Source organism: Dermacentor variabilis, chromosome 3 (genome assembly GCF_050947875.1).
Source record: "Dermacentor variabilis isolate Ectoservices chromosome 3, ASM5094787v1, whole genome shotgun sequence".
NCBI lineage: Eukaryota > Metazoa > Arthropoda > Arachnida > Ixodida > Ixodidae > Dermacentor > Dermacentor variabilis.
Window position 1 is genome coordinate 97,556,066 of NC_134570.1, and position 18,360 is coordinate 97,574,425.

Genomic DNA, 18,360 nt, shown 5'->3' on the forward strand with positions numbered 1-18,360 from the left:
GCCGACGTGGCCTCCCTCTCCACCGTTGAGGCGGTATCCTCAGTCGACATCGACACGTTCGCATCAGAACAGCGCAAGGATCCTTTGGTGGCCTCTCTTTTGGATCTCCCTTCTGGCTCGCCTGCATCTCCCATCTCCCGCTCCCTGCGTCGCCAGGCTGTCCATTTTGCTGTCCGGGATAAACTCTTGTATCGACGGAACTACCAGCCCAATGGTCGCCAGTGGCTCCTGGTTATCCCTAAGACTTTGCGTTCCGACATGTGCGCGTCTTTCCATACTGACTCACAATGTGCACACGCAGGCGTTTTGAAGACGTATGAGCGCCTGCGGCAACGTTACTACTGGCGCGGAATGTTTACTTTTGTCCAAAAGTTTGTCCGCTCGTGCCCGCAATGCCAACGCCGCAAATCTCCGCCTCATCCAGGCCACGGATTATTGCAGCCGCTTCCGTGCCCTGCTCGTGCCTTCGACCGTGTGGGAATTGACCTGTACGGGCCGCTACCACTAACACCCGCTGGAAAACGATGGATTATCGTCACAGTTGACCACCTTACACGCTATGCCGAAACCGCTGCTGTACCTGCAGCGACCGCCAGTGATGTTGTATCCTTTCTGCTCTATCGTTTCATTCTTCGTCATGGCCCACCTCGGGAGCTGCTGAGTGATAGAGGCCGTGTGTTTCTGTCGCAGGTGGTTGAAGCTCTGCTTGCTCAATGCCGCATAGTTCACCGGACCACCACGGCGTACCATCCTCAGACTAACGGACTTGCAGAGCGTTTCAATCGCACCCTTGGTGATATGCTCGCCATGTCCGTTTCATCGGAGCATACAAACTGGGACATCATCTTCCCATTTGTCACGTACGCATATAATATGGCTACACAAAGTACCACAGGATTTTCTCCATACTTTCTTCTCTACGGTCGCGATCCTTCCCATACCATCGATACGGTTTTGCCTTATACACCAGACGCGTCAGAATGTGCTCCCATTTCAGCCGTCGTCCGATACGCCGAGGAATGCCGTCAATTAGCCCGAAAGTTCACCTCCGCTGACCAACAACGACAAAAAGCCAATCGTGATGGCGACGCTACGAATCCGAACTTCGCTCCCGGTGCCCTTGTCTTGTTGTCCGTGCCTTCTACCACGCCTGGACTTTCGACACAACTTCTCTCGCAGTATGATGGACCATACTGCATCGTCGAACGGACCTCTCCCGTCAACTATGTCATAGAGCCGCTTACATCGACATCCGACAAGCGCCGCCGTGTTGTTCACGTGCGCCGCCTGAAACAATTCTATGACCCGCTCGTCTCCACGTCGTAAGTCGCCAGGATGGCTCCGCTTTTGCACCGGGGGTAATTGTAATGAAGAAGAAGAGCACAGGAACAAGGCCAGCGAGATCGTCTCTTCCATGCCTGCTGTGCAACCAGTGGGCCAGCCGGATCGCCAGTGCTTGGCACGAGTGTGAGCCGTCCGAGCTACCAGCTGTTCCTGCTCTGCGTCACCTGCCTCCTCGGTTACGAAGAGACGTTACCATCGGAACTGTTCAGTGCACCCATTACAACACATAGAAAACGGGCGCGCGTTTGGTTAAAGGTCATGTTAGAATCTGGCAAATATTACCACATGAATCGGCAGTGTATTGGTGCTTTTTCTACATCATGTTTAATTCCATCTGCCCGATAATTTGATCGATTTCGTCGGTCGCGTCAGGGTCAAATTAATAGATTTCAACAGTATATGCCACTCATTTATAATTAATTTAGCCAAAACGAAATTTCATTGCATTTGGCCTTTACGAACAAAGGGCCAAGAAGAATGGAGAGGATGATTGAATCATGGCAGACAATACTTCATTCTTTAGGGTTTTAACATCAAGGTAAAAGTGTTACGAGTCCACACCACTTTTCATGGTAGAAAGAAATCAGTTATCGAAGAGCTCTCTTGATAATCAGCTGCTTAGCTGTCACCCAATTGCTTTGAACGTGGTTTCTATCGTTCCAAGCTTTAAGATTATGTGTGTAATAAATGCATCAGAAGATCTTACACGTAAACAAATAACATGTGCAAGGCTCACCACTCTTGTAGACCTTGTAGGTGTCACTTGGACACATCCTGGATAGAAGTGGTACTGGAAACAACAAAAATGCAAACAATGCAATCATACAAGCACTATAGGCAGTACAGTCAAATTACATCATCACATTCTGCAAAGACTACAAGGACTCTGCAAAGGCAAATTAACATGCCTCTTGTGAAACAAACTGTGCCTCTACTTCTGTGCACAGCTTTCTTTTCGCCACCATATTTTATAACTGGTCCATAATTTTATCATCATGCACTAGCGGTCATGTCCAGCCATGAATACTATTGCACAAAAAAAAAAAAAAGCCGCAAAAGAATTTTTATGCTATTGCATTGCTCAAGCCCCGAGAATTTTTATCACGCTTTGTGGTAAGTACTTTGAATTGTGCCGAGGTAGATTTTATAACACTGCATTTAGATGGATAGCCCATAGAGTACCAATCTGCTGCTTTAGATGTCTTTTATTAGAAGCCCTTAGTGGCATGATAACAGAGAACAGAGTGTTGGCGAGCATAGCTGGCGGGACATTATTCCAGTCACACTGTACAACAACATGGCAGTCCCGTGATTGAAATGAAGGAAACTAGAAAAAACACCGGGAAACAATGACCAGATATGGCCAAAACTATTGTAAAAGTTTTCTCGCTGCACTGGCTGACCTGCACAACACATTTCACATGTAAACCCTAAGAGTCTGCAGACACATTGTCATGCCAGCACTGGCTTCTGGCCAAGTAGGAAAAAAATTGTGCAGTTTGTCTGCGTTTAAGCTCACCTCACAATTAGCTTCTTACGCTTTTCAAGGGTTATATTGACGCATCTATTCACTGCGAGGCACACCAAGGCCACACTTCTGGGCACACATTCGAATAACTACACTTCCGTAAGTGCCTTCCGTGATTGACCAACACTGATTGGATCAACTCGTCATCTCACCAATTGCAATCACGAGTGAAATGCACCCAAACGCCAGCCAATCGAGAAATTCTCTTGCGTACAACATGTCTTGAGAATGAAGAAACTCATGTTTTAGAGCTGCAGTACAATGCCGAGCAAGTGCCCACTCAAAATTTGGAGTGAAAGTGAAAATTTTGGGTTGGGTGCCTGTTCGGTTCAAAGGCGAAAATTCAGGAAGGGTGTGTGATTGGGTAGGCACTTGCTTGGTCCAACCACAGAAATAAAAATGGTTTTGTGCTATCAGCACATAGTTGTCAATGTTTACTAATGCATTTACACTAGTATGCACACTTATTCTTCCACGCTAAAGCTATTGAAGGACTCCTCCGAGTCTGAATAAAACAAGACGTTGGCACACCTATCCTTGAAGGGCACTAGAATCATAGGGTTCCGATGGTGATGGAACATCGTTGTTGCATCCTTAGTAAAATGTTTAGCTTACCCAACACATGGGATTGAGTGCTTGATGTTTACAAATTTTATTTTATATTGCTTCAGGAGCAGGGGGTGATGCCAAATTGTGACATGTGCGCATGCTTTCTATTTTATTTTATGGTAGTGCAGCAGCAACTAGACAACTTTCAAGTGTAACTTGTGGGGACACTTGACTGGCATGTGTCCCCCTGATGTTATTTTCCCTGCACGCCTCTTGTGTTTCCTGTAATCAGGCTTCTCCATGTGACTTGCACCACCGGCGGTCGGTGTAGTTGCAAAATAGTATGAGAGATGGTGCGAGTGCTGCGCTACTAATGCCACCTAACAGTACGCGCAGAAGGGAGTAACCTGCAACTCTTTGGCATGGAGGAAGGAAAAATGTAAGAAAAATGTAATGGTCACGCAGCCAGCCTTGGCAAGTGAACACTCCATTAAGCCACAGTGAAGCCACAAACCCAACATGTGACCTCTTGTGTCGAGACCACGGAGCAAGAATTGAGATTTGCCAAGGCGTCTGGTTTCCAGTAGCTATGCCAGTAGTTTTTATTTGGTGCACGCTTGTTCGGCTGCCCTGCTGTGGCTGCCTGCAGAGCGGGAACACTAAAACCAGCTGTGCACTTTGACGTGCGATCACGTGTTGGGCCAACACATTTGGCTCTAATCCCGTTGCGATATACTGCCTCCTATCTTTTTTCTTCTTCCATGCTCCTTGGATTGCAGTCAGCAGTAAGCATGGTTGTTTCGTGCGCGCACTGGCATGCTTCGCAGGATCGTTCTGCAAAAGGCTTCGGAGTGGGACACCAAGATGGATGAACACAATCATTCCAATGTGCCACTGTTCCTGTGACAGTTCCGATTAGGCATTGGTGTCCAGTATAGGGGCGAACATATTCGTTCTATGTGCTATCACAGTGAGCTGGACTTCCTCAATTCGTCGGCGCCCATCAGAACGTTGTAGTGATAGTAATTCAGCTGGCTAAGTTGGTGCATACAAGGTGCAAGAAATGTTCTTTTGATTATTTGCACTACTAAGTTGCCATTCCTTTGTCCCAAAAGCACGTTTGAGACCCCACAAACTACTGCTGCTAGACAGGCTTGCTGGTTGCTGGATTCGTGAAACATGCCATATTAACTGTGCAAAATTACCATGGAACACAACACAAGGACAGCGTCCCAGACAGTCCAACAAATGTAGTGTCTATCCCCTCTTTGCATCCCATTTCATTTTGTATTGGCAACACGTTTCATAAAACTTTCAACTGGGGCCTGAATGAGGATCATTGTGGCATTTTTTTTTTTTCCAAAGAAAAATATTAATTTTGTGACTATACATTTATGTAACGAAGATGACTACTACGGTAAGTAGAAGTAGCGTGGCACAGCCTATCTGAACATGCTGTGCTGTTGTCTGCCACATGCATGTGGTTAAATCTTGTCAGCAGCACATTTTCCAGTTTTTCAGTGTTATTTCACAAAGATGCTCTAAGCTGGGAGGTCTTTCAACATGGTGCTAAGGCTAATATGTGCCAAAGCCAATCCGCAACAGTTTGAAGAATGCAAAGAGTGACTTTAGATTATGTGTGTGTGCAATACCTTGGTAACCTCCACACACTGCAATGGAAACATTTTTGCATAAACAGTCCAAAATTTCATAGATGGCAGAGCCCACTGACCAAAACTAAAGTGGTCTACACAGGATCCTCTGCTAGTTGACAAGTTTTGCTCACAGTCTTTGCGCTGTTGCTGTGTGGGCACCACGCTTCAAGCCAGCACACCAAGGACATCCTACGATGCAGATAAATGCTATCACATTTAACGTGACGAGTGCAAGCGAGTGCAAGGTGTGAAAGAGATACATGCAGCACTTTGCCCACTGTGCCATTTGTGGTCCTCAAAATTATTGAATTTTCTTTTCCCCTCGCTTGCCATGCACCATAATGTGGAGGTGAAATTACATGTGAGCACAGAGGCCCGTTTCATGCAGATACTGCAACAGTGACTAATTAAACATACTGTCTTCGAGCCATCGTTCATAGTCTTTAGGTCGGGGTCAAAGCTTCACACACCTAAGTACACCTTCACCGATGCCTTTGTCTCAGGGTAGGTTCAAAGTAGGTCATATAATATAGTAGAATGCACCCTTCTAAATAACTTTTTTCAAAGGGCCATATACATAGAACCAAAACGATGGGAAAGCATGTTGCACATGCTCAACATACTGCTACTGTCACTGTGGTCAGGATTCAGCAACACTACAAGAAATATATTCTATTTGAGAGGTTATACTGTGCATGAGATTGTTTTTTGTTGTTGTTGTTTTGTTTTAACTTAAAGGTATGCTTGAAGCTTGAGGACTCCACTCTTGGGGGTGAGGGTGAAACATTTTGCACTTAAGGATATTCTACAGAAGCATGAGTAAATATAGGTTAGTGCCTACTGAGACCCTGACACATTACGGCAACTTTCTTAAACAGCTAGTTGTACCTACTGCAGATTAGAAAGCTCCAAAATCAGCTCAACCTGTTGTTGCTTTTGTGATTCGCTGAATCTGGAGCCACAAGTTTCATTTCAAGGTTTCATTTTCAGCACAGTAACTGTAGTAGGATGCTTTGCTTGACTTACCCCAGCTTGTAAACTCCCATTTCATCTCCACATAGAAGTCCGGGGTCTGAAGAGAAAGAAGAAAAAGGGGGGAGGGGGGCATTCCAGGTTCAGCACAATAGCCTACGTGCTCTTTTACACCAACCTTAAACCAACTACGCTAATCTTCATTGCTGTTAAAAATAAAACAAAGAACTCCAAAAATCGTGTCTTACGTTTTCCTCCTCAGAACCTTTAAAGGCGAACTGATACATTTTTTTACTTGCACTATTTTTTTTTAAAATTCGATGAACGTCCCAGGCCTCTAAAATCTAGAAAAAAATATGGACAAGTATCAGAGTGCACTGAGTAATTTAATATAATACTTGTTTCTACAAACCAAGTTTGGTATGAGTACTTTTCTTTAATGGGCAATCCCATCCTACCTGGCTTTACTGTAACAGGACGTCACAATAATGTAAATGATGCCAAGTGTGGCATTTTGTAACAAATTTTAGTCTATTTTACGCCTGGAAGCTTTGACTCGCACATGTCATTTAGATTACGCAATCTACTAAACAGTGCACCTACAGCAATACCAATGCATCAATGCCTCTACGTGCCATTTGCCTATGCGATAAGTTTCCAGACAGTACTGTTACAGGAACTAATTGAGAGAAATATGCATACTCTCAGTTAATCCAAGCCATTTTTTTTTTCTATTCCAAAGAATTGTGGTGCAGCACTTCCTTCTCTCAGTCAAATTTGGCATTTTTTCAGTTTCCGTCTTTCCGCTGTTGACTGAATTGTGCTTCTACTTCCTTTTTTAAGCACCTGGTTGCTTGTCACTGATATGCTTGTATATTTTTTTATATTCTCCTTGCTGCTGTTACAGTGATGCTACTGGCCCATGCTACTTTGGAGCAGCTTCTGGAGCAGCCGAAAATGCTTTTCGAAACAGTAAATTGTAATTTTGAAGCATGATTAATGAAATCGATTGCAAACTTTCCATATTATACAGTCCTCTAACATTCAGGTAGCAGTAATTCTGATAAATCTAATGCTGACTAGGCAAATATTTGCTTGCATAGGTCGCTTATGTACTTTGGCAAACACAGCTTTTGCGAACAAGTAGAGCTGGCAAACAGATATGTTTTTTTTAGCTTTGACGAATATGGTATATATGCTTCAATTCAAAGCTTGAGTGCTGAATTCCAAGACAACTTCAGTTTGTTTCATTCTTCAAGAATGCTTCTGTTCCAAAACATTCACCATCAAATTTGACACTCAGTAAGATAATTTCACATTCATAGGTGGGAGTCTACAGGGTGTCCAAGCAAACCTTAGCCAGAGTTCAAAAATATGCTAATGTCACGTAGCTGGACAGAATCAAGGTAATGTTGTTTGCCATTGCTTGAAGATATTCAAAGTATTTTTTTCATTCTGCCTCATTAGATAATTAGTTTAATGTAATACATTCTGCGGAAACCCTCAAGGTGGAGATAAGTAATTCATAAACGAAAAATTAGACACCGACCCAATCGTAGAAACTGCTAAAAAGGAAACCCATCGGGTTCCTCGAAAGAAAAGCCTCGCAGTTGAAGAAAAATTCATCCTGGTCCAGAACTTGAACCCGGGACCACCGCCTTTCCGGGGCAGTCACTCTACCATCTGAGCTAACGAGGTGGCTAGCACATGGCAGGGCAGAGTCAATCTTATCAGCAACTCGAAGCAAAGGCAAGAGTTTGACATAATACATTCTGCAGAAATCCGCAAGGTGGAGAGAAGTGATTAATAAAGGGAAAATGAGACATCCAACCAATCTCAGCAATTGCTACAAAGGAAACCCATACAGGTTCCTTGAAAGAAAAGCCTCGCACAGGGTTCATGTATATGACAAAATTCAAGGGTTTTTAAGGACTTTCAAGGTCCTATGTGTGGATTTTCAAGGACCACACACAAGGCCATAATTATACATGCATGTATAATTATGGAATACTTACTGTGTCCCGTGACAATTGCCCCTTCCCACGCTTGTTAAGCTTCACCGCAATACTTCACGTACGCTTCACCGCGTAACACCGCTGTGCTGAGGCGCAGCTGCCTTCCGGGAACCAGCATTATGCAACACGCCATGCTTTCTAAGTTTCGAAGCTATACGCGAGGATTACAGATTCAGAGTTGGTGCGATTACTGACAGAAGCGAATTCTTTCAATGAAAAACACGGCACCGAACGGCAAGAACCCTAATAGCGAACGTCAAAGCAGCGAAGCCTAGTGTTGCCGCGGTGGTAGCTACAGCTGCCAGCGGATCGGCATGCAAGAGCGCTGGTTAATTCGAGGCGGCCAGATAATAAAAACGGCGTTGATGGCTTTGATTAATGCCATTTGGGTCCTGTGGTGGTGGGAAAAACTCCAAAAAATTGGACAGCGAAGGGTTCTTGCGTCTGAAATTTCTGTGGGACGCGTGGTGGTGCCTCAAAGCCATCCGCGCTATCGGGCATTTCACAAAAATCAGGCATCCGGAAAATCGGTTGTTGACTGTACACAGGCAACTCCTCCAGCCAATGACACGGTGTCAAAGACAATTCGTAACAAGTCCTCTCTTTTACTCGAGCCAGCAGTAGGTCGCGACTTTCGTTCCCTTACAATAATATGACAGCCAATTTTCCCTTATTGAAGCAGAAATTCCCTGCGTTTTCCCTGAGTTTTACCAGACAATTCAATATGCCTGAGAATTCGCTTTCTTTTTAACAAAATCGCAGCAGGAATTCAGGAGGGTTGAAATTTTCTCGAATACAATCACTGGAAGTTTATTAAAAATAAAAATTTAGGAAATTCAAGGATTTTCAAGGATCTTCGAAAATTCCAGGACTTTCAAGGCCTTGAAAACGATCTTTTCAAATTCAAGGGTTTTCAAGGGTTTCAAGGACACGCACAAACCTTGCTCGAGTAGAAGAAAAATTTGTCCTGGTCCGGAACTCGAACCTGGGACTACCGCTTTTCCAGGGCAGCCACTCTACCATCTGAGCTAATGGGCTTTCTTCGTAGCAAATGCTACGATCAGGTGAATATCTCATTTTCCCTTTATTAGATAATCAGACTTAATTACTTTATCAACTTCTCAAATATTATGATTAGATGAAAAGTGTCAATAAAAGAATTGTAGAGCGACATGAAAAACTCCCGATACAGCTTTCTGTTGCTCAATACATGCTACATAAAAGTGTTTTTCTGAGCGTGAAAGAAGCCCGCAAATGCAAGCAAAATTGCTGCGCCACTGGCTGCTCGAGGCATATTGCATGTATTCGCGGAATTTTCATTTTCTGACATATTCATCAGAATAATGTTGGCAATAAACAGTATATAGTGTGTCAAAATGCAATATTTTGCTATCAAATTTGTTTTTTCATAACAAAACAAATCTCTGCTCTCATCCACAAACTGACTGGCCTTCGCCCATTCCTTCCTACATTTTTCCCAACATTTTGAAGGGAGAACCCAGGGCTTTGCAATACATGTACTCTGCTTGGGTGAACAATCTTGCCTTCCATGGAACTGTCCTCAATGGAAACAGTGATGGGGACAACGACCCTCCCAGTCCTTTTTGTGCCCTTAGCACAATACGCACAATGCTCGTTTAACTACCGAGTGCAATTTCTCAACACTGTTTGACTGCTGATTATACGCGGATATGTGTATAAGCCGCACCCCACAACTCTCCAAGAGTGTTGTCGTTAACGCACTTGTAAAAGACCGTCCCCTAATCAGCCTGAATTTCAATCAGAAAGCCAATTCACGCAAATGTGGAGAGCAGAGTGTGGACTACCTCGACAGAGTTCAGATCCTTCAAATAAATTGCCTCGGGAAACTTTGTCGCCGGACAAAACATGGTCAAAAGTTGGGGGTTATCCCCTAACTGCATGCTGTATCAGATATGATACAGCAATTAATGCTTGCCTCACAGAAGCGGAATGTCTTTCTCATTCAAAATATAAGATTAGACTGATAAAGAGCAAACCCTCTGCATCTTTCAAGTGCAAGAATTATGAAACTAACCTGTTTGTTAACACTGTGGTATACTATCTGTCAGTCCCAATCTTGATTCTGTTTGTTAACAAGCTTTTTTATGCATTTGGAAAGAGCTCCCAGCATACATATTCTTAGAAAAAAAGTTATTTGAAGTGATACAGCCCCTATAAATTTTATTGCTAAAAATGACACAGTTTTTGGGTCACTATGTGCTGATTTTCTTTGTGTTGATTCTATCTGGTTAGAAGTTGCTCTGTGTGTATCACATATGATACACCACACAGTAAGTCCCGAGCAGCAGTAGGGACCACTGAAAGGCCTGTGTGCAGTCAACACTCACGTCCCGAATCCGCTTCAAGAGATCAGGGATACCCCCGACGGATGTGCTGTAGCGTTGGAGGTCCCGCCGGGTCAACACTTCTGCCAGAAGCTCAGGGTCACCTGTGCTCACTGCTTCGTGGACCACTGTGAAGGAAATAAACAAACATGACGTGAAGTGAGGACAGGCAAGGCACCACAGAGGACACCATGCATGGTGCTCAATGGTAGCTATATGCACTTGTAGATTATCTTAATCCTTTCAGTGTTGGGTTTTTCCGGAGGTGACGCACACCCAGCGTCGCATTTTTTCTCGGATACCATAAAACGAATAGAACGGTATATTTTTGGTTGTGCAGAGATGAAGAAATGATACGGATAATGGCAAATGCTCTCTTAGAATGGCCCTCACATTCATGTCTGACAAAAGTAATGCTAAATAGAACATGGTGGGACAGAAACACAAAAACGTAACGGTACGTCAATGATGCTCAAAGCGCTAAAGGTAAAACACAGGGAAGGCGGGAGATGGAAATTCAAGGTGATGAACAATAAGCAAACAAGGTAAAAGCAGAAGCCAACGTTTCAACAAGTGGACTTGTCTTGTTCAAGGTGACATACGCTTTCCTCAGCACAGTATATATAGGTAGGGTTCTTTGTAAGGGGAGAGGGGGGTAAGGCAGTTGGCAAGGCAACAATCGAAGGTTTGTTAGTGGCGAGGGTGCAGAATTGAAAAGAAAGGTGTGCTATTCACACGGCCGTGTCTCAGTCGGCCATGTGTCAGTTGACCATGTGTCAGTTTTTGTTTTTGTAAGCTTTTGTTTAAATTATCAGCTATTCTTGCAGCATAATTCAGCTTAACACTTTCTGGACACAATCGTCGCCCCATGACCTGCACAATGGGCATGTCTGTTTGCAATGCCCAGTCTCCGTAAGCAGCCTTTTAAGCGGAAAATTCACAAAGCAAACTAAGCAGAACCTGTATAGCCATCGTTGTTCTCCACATTGACATTGGCCCCATGGTTGAGAAGAATCTTTGATGCTTCGAGGTGGCCCAAGGTGACAGCCAGCATGAGGGCTGTCCTCCCTCGGCAGTCACGCCGTTCGATGTTCTCCTGCAACAGCATAAAAGAAGACCTGGCATTAACAAACGGGATTACTTAAGCAAATGCAGCCAAGATTTGTTGCAGCCCATATTGTGTGCAAGAATACCACCAAAGGGTTACTTGCCATGCTGCCCTTTAGTTTTCCTATAGAGGGACCCTAAAATCATGATGTAACAGAAGGTGGAAGTGTTAGCAACATGCCAACCTAGCAGTGCATGTCCAGGAATGTTACCATAAACAGATGTTCGGTGACTCCGCACACATTTTAGATTGGTGAGGGTAAAACCAAGATTAATCTCTTGGGACCTGAATTCTTTTTTTTCTTTCTGTTTACAGACAAAAAAATATTAACTGCACTCAGAAGTGTGCTTATGTGCGGAATGAAAGCCTAAGATTACTGTCACACCATTAACCGCTTCAGGAAGAACTTTGTGGCCTTGTTATGAAAAACAAAAGTATGGCTCTAGTGCAAAAATATGACTTTATGTGCTCATTTTCTGTTGCTGTATTACGCTTGATTTGGTAAACTAACTGTCTCAGATTCTCAGTAAAATAGCCTGTATTGCTGAGTTGAAGCTTCCAATGTGTCGACCTGAATGGGTGCGACCTTGCAGGTTCCTTTGGTGGGTTCAGTCTCATTGCAAATGCCATGTACAGAGCCTCATTTCCAATAGACAAAATGGCAGTGTAACTACAAGGACTGCCATTTATGCTACTTTTAGGTTTCCCACTAAATGACAAGAATTGCAACAAAAAGTATTCGCCACTGTCGTGTCCTCAGCTATGGCACAATCTGCTTTGGCTATGCATGGCTGGTTACCAAAAAAATATCTTTCCATTTCCTTTGGTCTCATTTGATAAAACTTACTCCACCTCTGCAAGGCTAGACATGTGCATATATATGAATTTCACGAGCCATCATTACTCACGCAGAACTCCATTATGATCCAAAGGCTGATCTGGATTAGTTAAGCATTCACACCAAGAATCACACTACAGTAAGCAAGACTATAATCATAATTTAATAGGTTCCCTCACTTCTGCTGTGACTAACAAAGTAGATAAAAAGAAATTCAAAAAAAAATTGATTGCAACAATTAGATACCACATAGCAAATTGCAATTTGGAAGCAGCAAAATAAAGTGCAGACGTAATTCGATAAAACCACCAAGAAAACATCTGCACATTTGATATACACTTTTCAATTGTGTTTATGTTTAGGCACATGCAAATATTCAAATATGAATAAAATATTTTTCAGTATTCGATTCGTATTCCATTCTAGAATACCATTCCATTCCATTCCATTCCATTCACTATTCAAAATTGTTGAATATTTGCTCTGTTCAAATATTATAAGGGCCAACAACTGTTACAGTCTAGGCGCAGAAATCACTCGTAAGTGGAGACATTTCTGAGTGATTCTGCCGCAGGAGAATCACAGTTGTTGAGCAGGCAAACCTGTCCCTGAGCAAATGCATGGATGAAATTACTTCTGAACAATAATTTCCAGTCGTTGAATATGCCTGCCTTGTCACTAGCACGCTACAAATTTGCTGTCTTGATTCAGGCGAGACTACTTATTATTTGGCCAATCAAACCCTGCTTGGCTTCCTTAAAATGGCGTACAGTGCTGTAAAATTACACTTAGCTCCTTCTGGGAGTTCTACACTCTACTATGTGTATCTGGTGACACAATGTTTCTTTTTTTCATTACGGTCATTGTCATGGTGTGCCAAACATGATCCCCTTTCCTTTGTTTATCATTTACAAGCTACTCAGTTGACTTGAAATACAGTTGTTAATGATATAAGATGTATCCAACAAAACAAATAAGTATTTTGCCAAACACACACTACACAATCACGGTATTTCAATTCATTTAGAAATTGGAAATATTCCATATTCAAATGTAATTTTTCTCTAATAATCATATTTATTTATTTATTTATTTACTTATTTATTTATTTCATTACCCTCAGGGTGGAGTGGGTACATTCAATAAAGTGAAAACAAAACACAGCAGTAAATTTGTATAAAACCAAAAAGAAAAAGAAAGGGCTACATCGATACAATAAATGAAATTAACAGTAAATAGAGCACAGCAAGGAGAAAAAAGAAGAAAAAAGATGTTCAGCATACAAAGCACAAGAGATCCTACCAACAAAGAAAGAAAACAAGAGAAATGACGCTCAACACTGTAATATATGCCTAGAAAATGAAGCTTGGTGGGATCAAAAAGAAAAAGAAAAAAAAAAGTATTGCTATTCAAAAATCCCTATTTAACTTGCACCACCTTAATACAAAAGCAGGATTTGCATTATTCTGCTAGTGCCACAATTACTACTACAGAACAGATGCACAGGATAGATCTCAGCTATGTGTTAGTAAATTTACTTACACGCACTGTTCTTTAACACACAGTATTTTTATGGGCAAGTTGATTTATCATTAAGTGCACTGTCATTGGTACATGAGTTCATGGGTTACAATTGATAAATTACTGCCCAATGAAGGTACACCAAAATTCCCAACTAAATAACTAAAAAATAAAAAAGATGCCTGATTGGGTAAGATTTGAAGAAGTAGGTCTATTTAGATTTGCCCCCATGTTCTGAACAAATTGATGGTGGAGGAGGAGACCATTGCTACTGATCTGCCTTTCACAGAATTGAAGTATCACTAGTTAGTTCAAGCACACCATGCCAATGAAAAATTGCAGGTTCGGTATGCTCCAATGACACAATCATTCTGAAAATAAAGTACAATTTTTAGGCCTTTTCTCCACTGGCGCTGCTACAAAAAGCTTTAGCTTAAAGGTAATCAATGGTTCGGCCCCAAAACAAGAAATAATAAAAACAAATGTGTCAGAGAAAACAAAATAATATCAAGTAGTTTTCATGGGCAGATGTCAGTTCCCAACATCAAACAGATCCACATTGTGCATTAGAAGGGTTGTCCTACACCACTAATCACAACATACCATGGCATTGCTTCAAGCTTGAAGCAAAACTTTAGCTACACATACTTTTTTTTTTTTTTAGTTTCAATAATGGTAACAGTCTCTCCCACAACTCTACATTTTGGAAGCCCAAGTTACCTCCAAGCTTGTACCCCAATATTGCAGGCAATGACATTGAGCAGAGGGCAAGGACAAGAATTAGACAGTGGATGACATGTTTCATAATCTCTGTATGTTGGTTGCATGTATGTACAGCACATATATACAACCACATATGATGAACTTGTAAGGTATGATTACCTTCACCTGCGGAAAGTGGTCCACGTATTTCAAGAGTCAACTTCGACGCGACATTCACAAACATGTTATCTCGTCTTGTTTATCCACGGCAATGTAAATCACCGGAGTTGGAAGTAAAACAACCTCGATGTCATTGTCTCACTCATGATATCGGCTTTCTGACACAACAGGCCTGTACATTTTCTCTTGGAAGGCTACAGTTCGCTCGACTACAGCGTTTACCAATTCGTTTGGCTCTTCGGTGTGTTGTTTAAAAAGTGCATTCAGATCAACTGGTTCTAGAAAACTCTCTCGCGCTATGTCTTTGCGACGTGAAAAAGTGCGGTAGGAAAGATTGAATGCCTGACTACGCTAGGGTAGCATGGAATGAATTTCGGATAAGGTTCCACGAAGGGAAACAGCATCATACCGTGTTCGTCCTGCAGAGAACCAGGACAAGGAGGAGACACACAATACACGACACTCGCTGCGTATGTCTCCGCCTTGTCCTGGTGAGTGTGCTGCTTCACCAACACGGTAAGCTAATTAATCACCAATTCGCCCAACTTTCCACATTAAGGAAACAGCACTTTCAGCGTACGTGACTACTGAATAACTCTAGGTCGGCATCCATAAAGTGACAAGAGCAACCTCCTTGATCAGTTCAAATGCGATGTTATCAAGGGTAACAAAGATTACCTATTCAGAGACAGCAGGCAAATCTACCAGTTTCCAAAAATATGATCGAATCACAATACAAGCTACTGCAATTAACCCTTGGACGAAGTAAACTGCCCTGAAGGACGCGTACGTATACTCCACAGCTAGCGAGTCTTGTTTATCTCGGAATTTGACAGCTGTTTCTTACTAGTCAGCAACAGAAACATCAGTGGTAAACGCAGGGGGGCGTCAATATTACGTACGGCAACGAAAGATAACGCAGGAAGTGAAATTACCGTTGAAATTATTTCGTCGCAGTCGCTTATTTATTTACGGAAAATTCCGAAACTGCAACGCCCAAGAAAATCACCAAGTGTGACTACGTCGACACACAGCGGAGCTCCCTCCGCGTGATCATTCATTGCGATCGCGCAGATCTCGTGACTCAATTGCTCTGCTAATATTGGACCCGACCTCAGTGTTCGACGAGTCAAAAATGGTAAAAAGAATACTTACTGCACTCTTTTCAAGGAGTGTTTTTAGAGCCTCATAGTCGTTATGCCAAGCCAGCCAGTGGAGCGGATACTCCTCTTGCAACGCGGATTTCAGTTTGTCCGACATGCTTCTGTTATGTAGACTTTCGTTGACTAGGTACGATCTTAAGGCGATGAGTCATTGCATCCGATACGAAGCAACCACGGAATGTTCTCTCACCGGCACAGCATTCCCACATCAGACAACAGCCTCCATTATGGCGTTCAAAGAAATAAACAACTACTGTGTAAGGGGTGGAGAAATGAAAGCTATGCGCAATACATGATGTCAGAAAGGCAGCTAGCGCCAGCGTGAGTGCTTGTGCGCGGCTTTCGAGATTGTCGACTGCATCTCCGACAAGGAAATGCGCATGAAACAACTACGTGAAAACAGATAAATATAACGCAGCTGATACTTTTTAAAGAGACACTTGAAACTTTCACTGTTACTCAATAAAAGACAAAGCGTGTGATAAACAAAAGGTAATAAGTGGTGCCCAAAACCCAACGTCTATGACGTCTCTCTGGCTCTCAAGATTGCTTCACCCACATTAAACCAGCAAGAGCATAGCCTTTAAGATTCGCATTTTACATCTATGGAGCGTCACTCTTTGGGCCGTGGATTTGGACACCACCTATTCATCTACTTGCGGTTATATCTTTTTAAAAAGCAATCGCCCTTACCAGTGCTTTGATTTTGCTCAAATTTCGCAGAAAGATTACATTTTATGGTCCTACACTCTACAAAAAGTAGCACCCTTTGGACTTATCTTGTCCCACAACCACCATCATCATCTATCTTGCGTGTCTTTACTTTCGTGAAAGCAGCGTGAAAGGGACACAGAGAAACAATAAATCAGTGTAGAATCATAAAGTTGCCTTTGAAAATTCTGTTGTCATTAATTTCGCGATATTAGGTTGTTATTAGTAAAGAAAATGGAGGTCGAAGTTTCATTTTTTTTTAATTTCGTGCTATAACCCGAACGCTCCACGCTCTTATAAGGGTGTACATTATTAAAACGGTTGCGCCCTTTGGGGTGTATATTTGTCCCACAACGATAATCGTCATCTGCCTTGCTTGCGTTTCCCATACACTTAGGCAAAGTTACACCCTTTGGCTTGCCCCTTCTGCCACACAACAATAATCATTATCTGCCTTGATGCGCTTCCTTTCTTTAACGCTGTGAGCCCGGTACTTTCCAGTAACGAACGGCACGCGCGTTATCAGCATAGAACAGTTTACACCCTTGGGAGTACCCCTTCTGATAACGCGCGTGCCGTTCGTTACTGGAAAGTTCCGGGCTCGCAGCGTTAAAGAAAGGAAGCGCATCAAGGCAGATAACGATTATTGTTGTGTGGCAGAAGGGGCAAGCCAAAAGGTGCAACTTTGCCTAAGAGTGTAGAGCGTTTCCTTTCTTGAAACTCGGCGCTCGCTACTTTCCTGTCGAGAACGCTGCGTCACACTGATAACGCGCATGCCGTTCGTGACTGGGAAGTACCGGGCTCGCAGCGTTAAAGAAAGGAAACGCGGGCAAGACAGATGACGATTATTGGTGTGGGACAAGACACGCCCCAAAGGGTGTAAATTTTCTAAGAGTGTACACTATTAAAACGGTTGCACCCTTCTGGGTGTTTAATTTGTCCCACAACAATAATCGTCATCTGCCTAGCTTGCGTTTCCTTTCTTGAAAACTCGGCGCTCGCTACTTTCCTGTCGAGAACGCTCACTCTTAGAAAAGTGTACACGCTTTGGGGTTTACACACTTAGAAACATTTACACCCTTTGGGGCGTATCTTGTCCCACACCAATAATCGTCATCTGTCTTGCCCGCGTTTCCTTTCTTTAACGCTGCGAGCCCGGTACTTCCCAGTCACGAACGGCAAGCGCGTTATCAGTGTGACGCAGCTAGCATTCTCGACAGGAAAGTAGCGAGCGCCGAGTTTTCAAGAAAGGAAACGCAAGCTAGGCAGATGACGATTATCGTTGTGGGACAAATATACACCCTTAAGGGTGCAACCGTTTTAAGAGTGTATCTTGTCCCACAACAATAATCGTCATCCGTCTTGCCCGCGTTTCCTTCCTCTAACGCTGCGAGCCCGGTACTTCCCAGTCACGAACGGCGCCGAGTTATCAGTGTGACGCAGCATTCTCGATAGGAAAGTAGCGAGCGCCGAGTTTTCAGGAAAGGAAATGCAAGCAAGGCAGATGACGATTATTGTTGTGGGACAAATTTACACCCCAAAGGGTGCAACCGTTTTAAGAGTGCTGCGTCACACTGATAACGCGGCGCCGTTCGTGACTGGGAAGTACCGGGCTCGCCGCGTTAGAGAAAGGAAACGCGGGCAAGACGGATGACGATTATTGTTGTGGGACAAGACAAACCCAAAAGGGTGTACATTTTTCTAAGAG

General features: G+C 43.1%; 1 protein-coding gene across 2 annotated transcripts in view; it reads right to left on the reverse strand.

Annotated features, from left to right (window-relative positions):
* Window positions 1–16,183, reverse strand: part of LOC142576077 (ankyrin repeat domain-containing protein 13D) — an 87,095-nt gene extending 70,912 nt beyond the window's left edge. For both annotated transcript variants that reach the window (XR_012826776.1, XM_075686012.1), the window contains exons 1-5: window positions 15,934–16,183; window positions 11,390–11,525; window positions 10,433–10,557; window positions 6,103–6,148; window positions 2,081–2,134 (exon numbers count right to left, since the gene is read on the reverse strand). Coding sequence is in view for 1 of the 2 variants with exons in the window: in XM_075686012.1 (XP_075542127.1) it covers window positions 2,081–2,134; window positions 6,103–6,148; window positions 10,433–10,557; window positions 11,390–11,525; window positions 15,934–16,038 (466 nt within the window). In the remaining variant the exon portion in view is untranslated. The remainder of the gene's footprint in view (window positions 1–2,080; window positions 2,135–6,102; window positions 6,149–10,432; window positions 10,558–11,389; window positions 11,526–15,933) is intronic.
* Window positions 16,184–18,360: the final 2,177 nt, after the last annotated feature.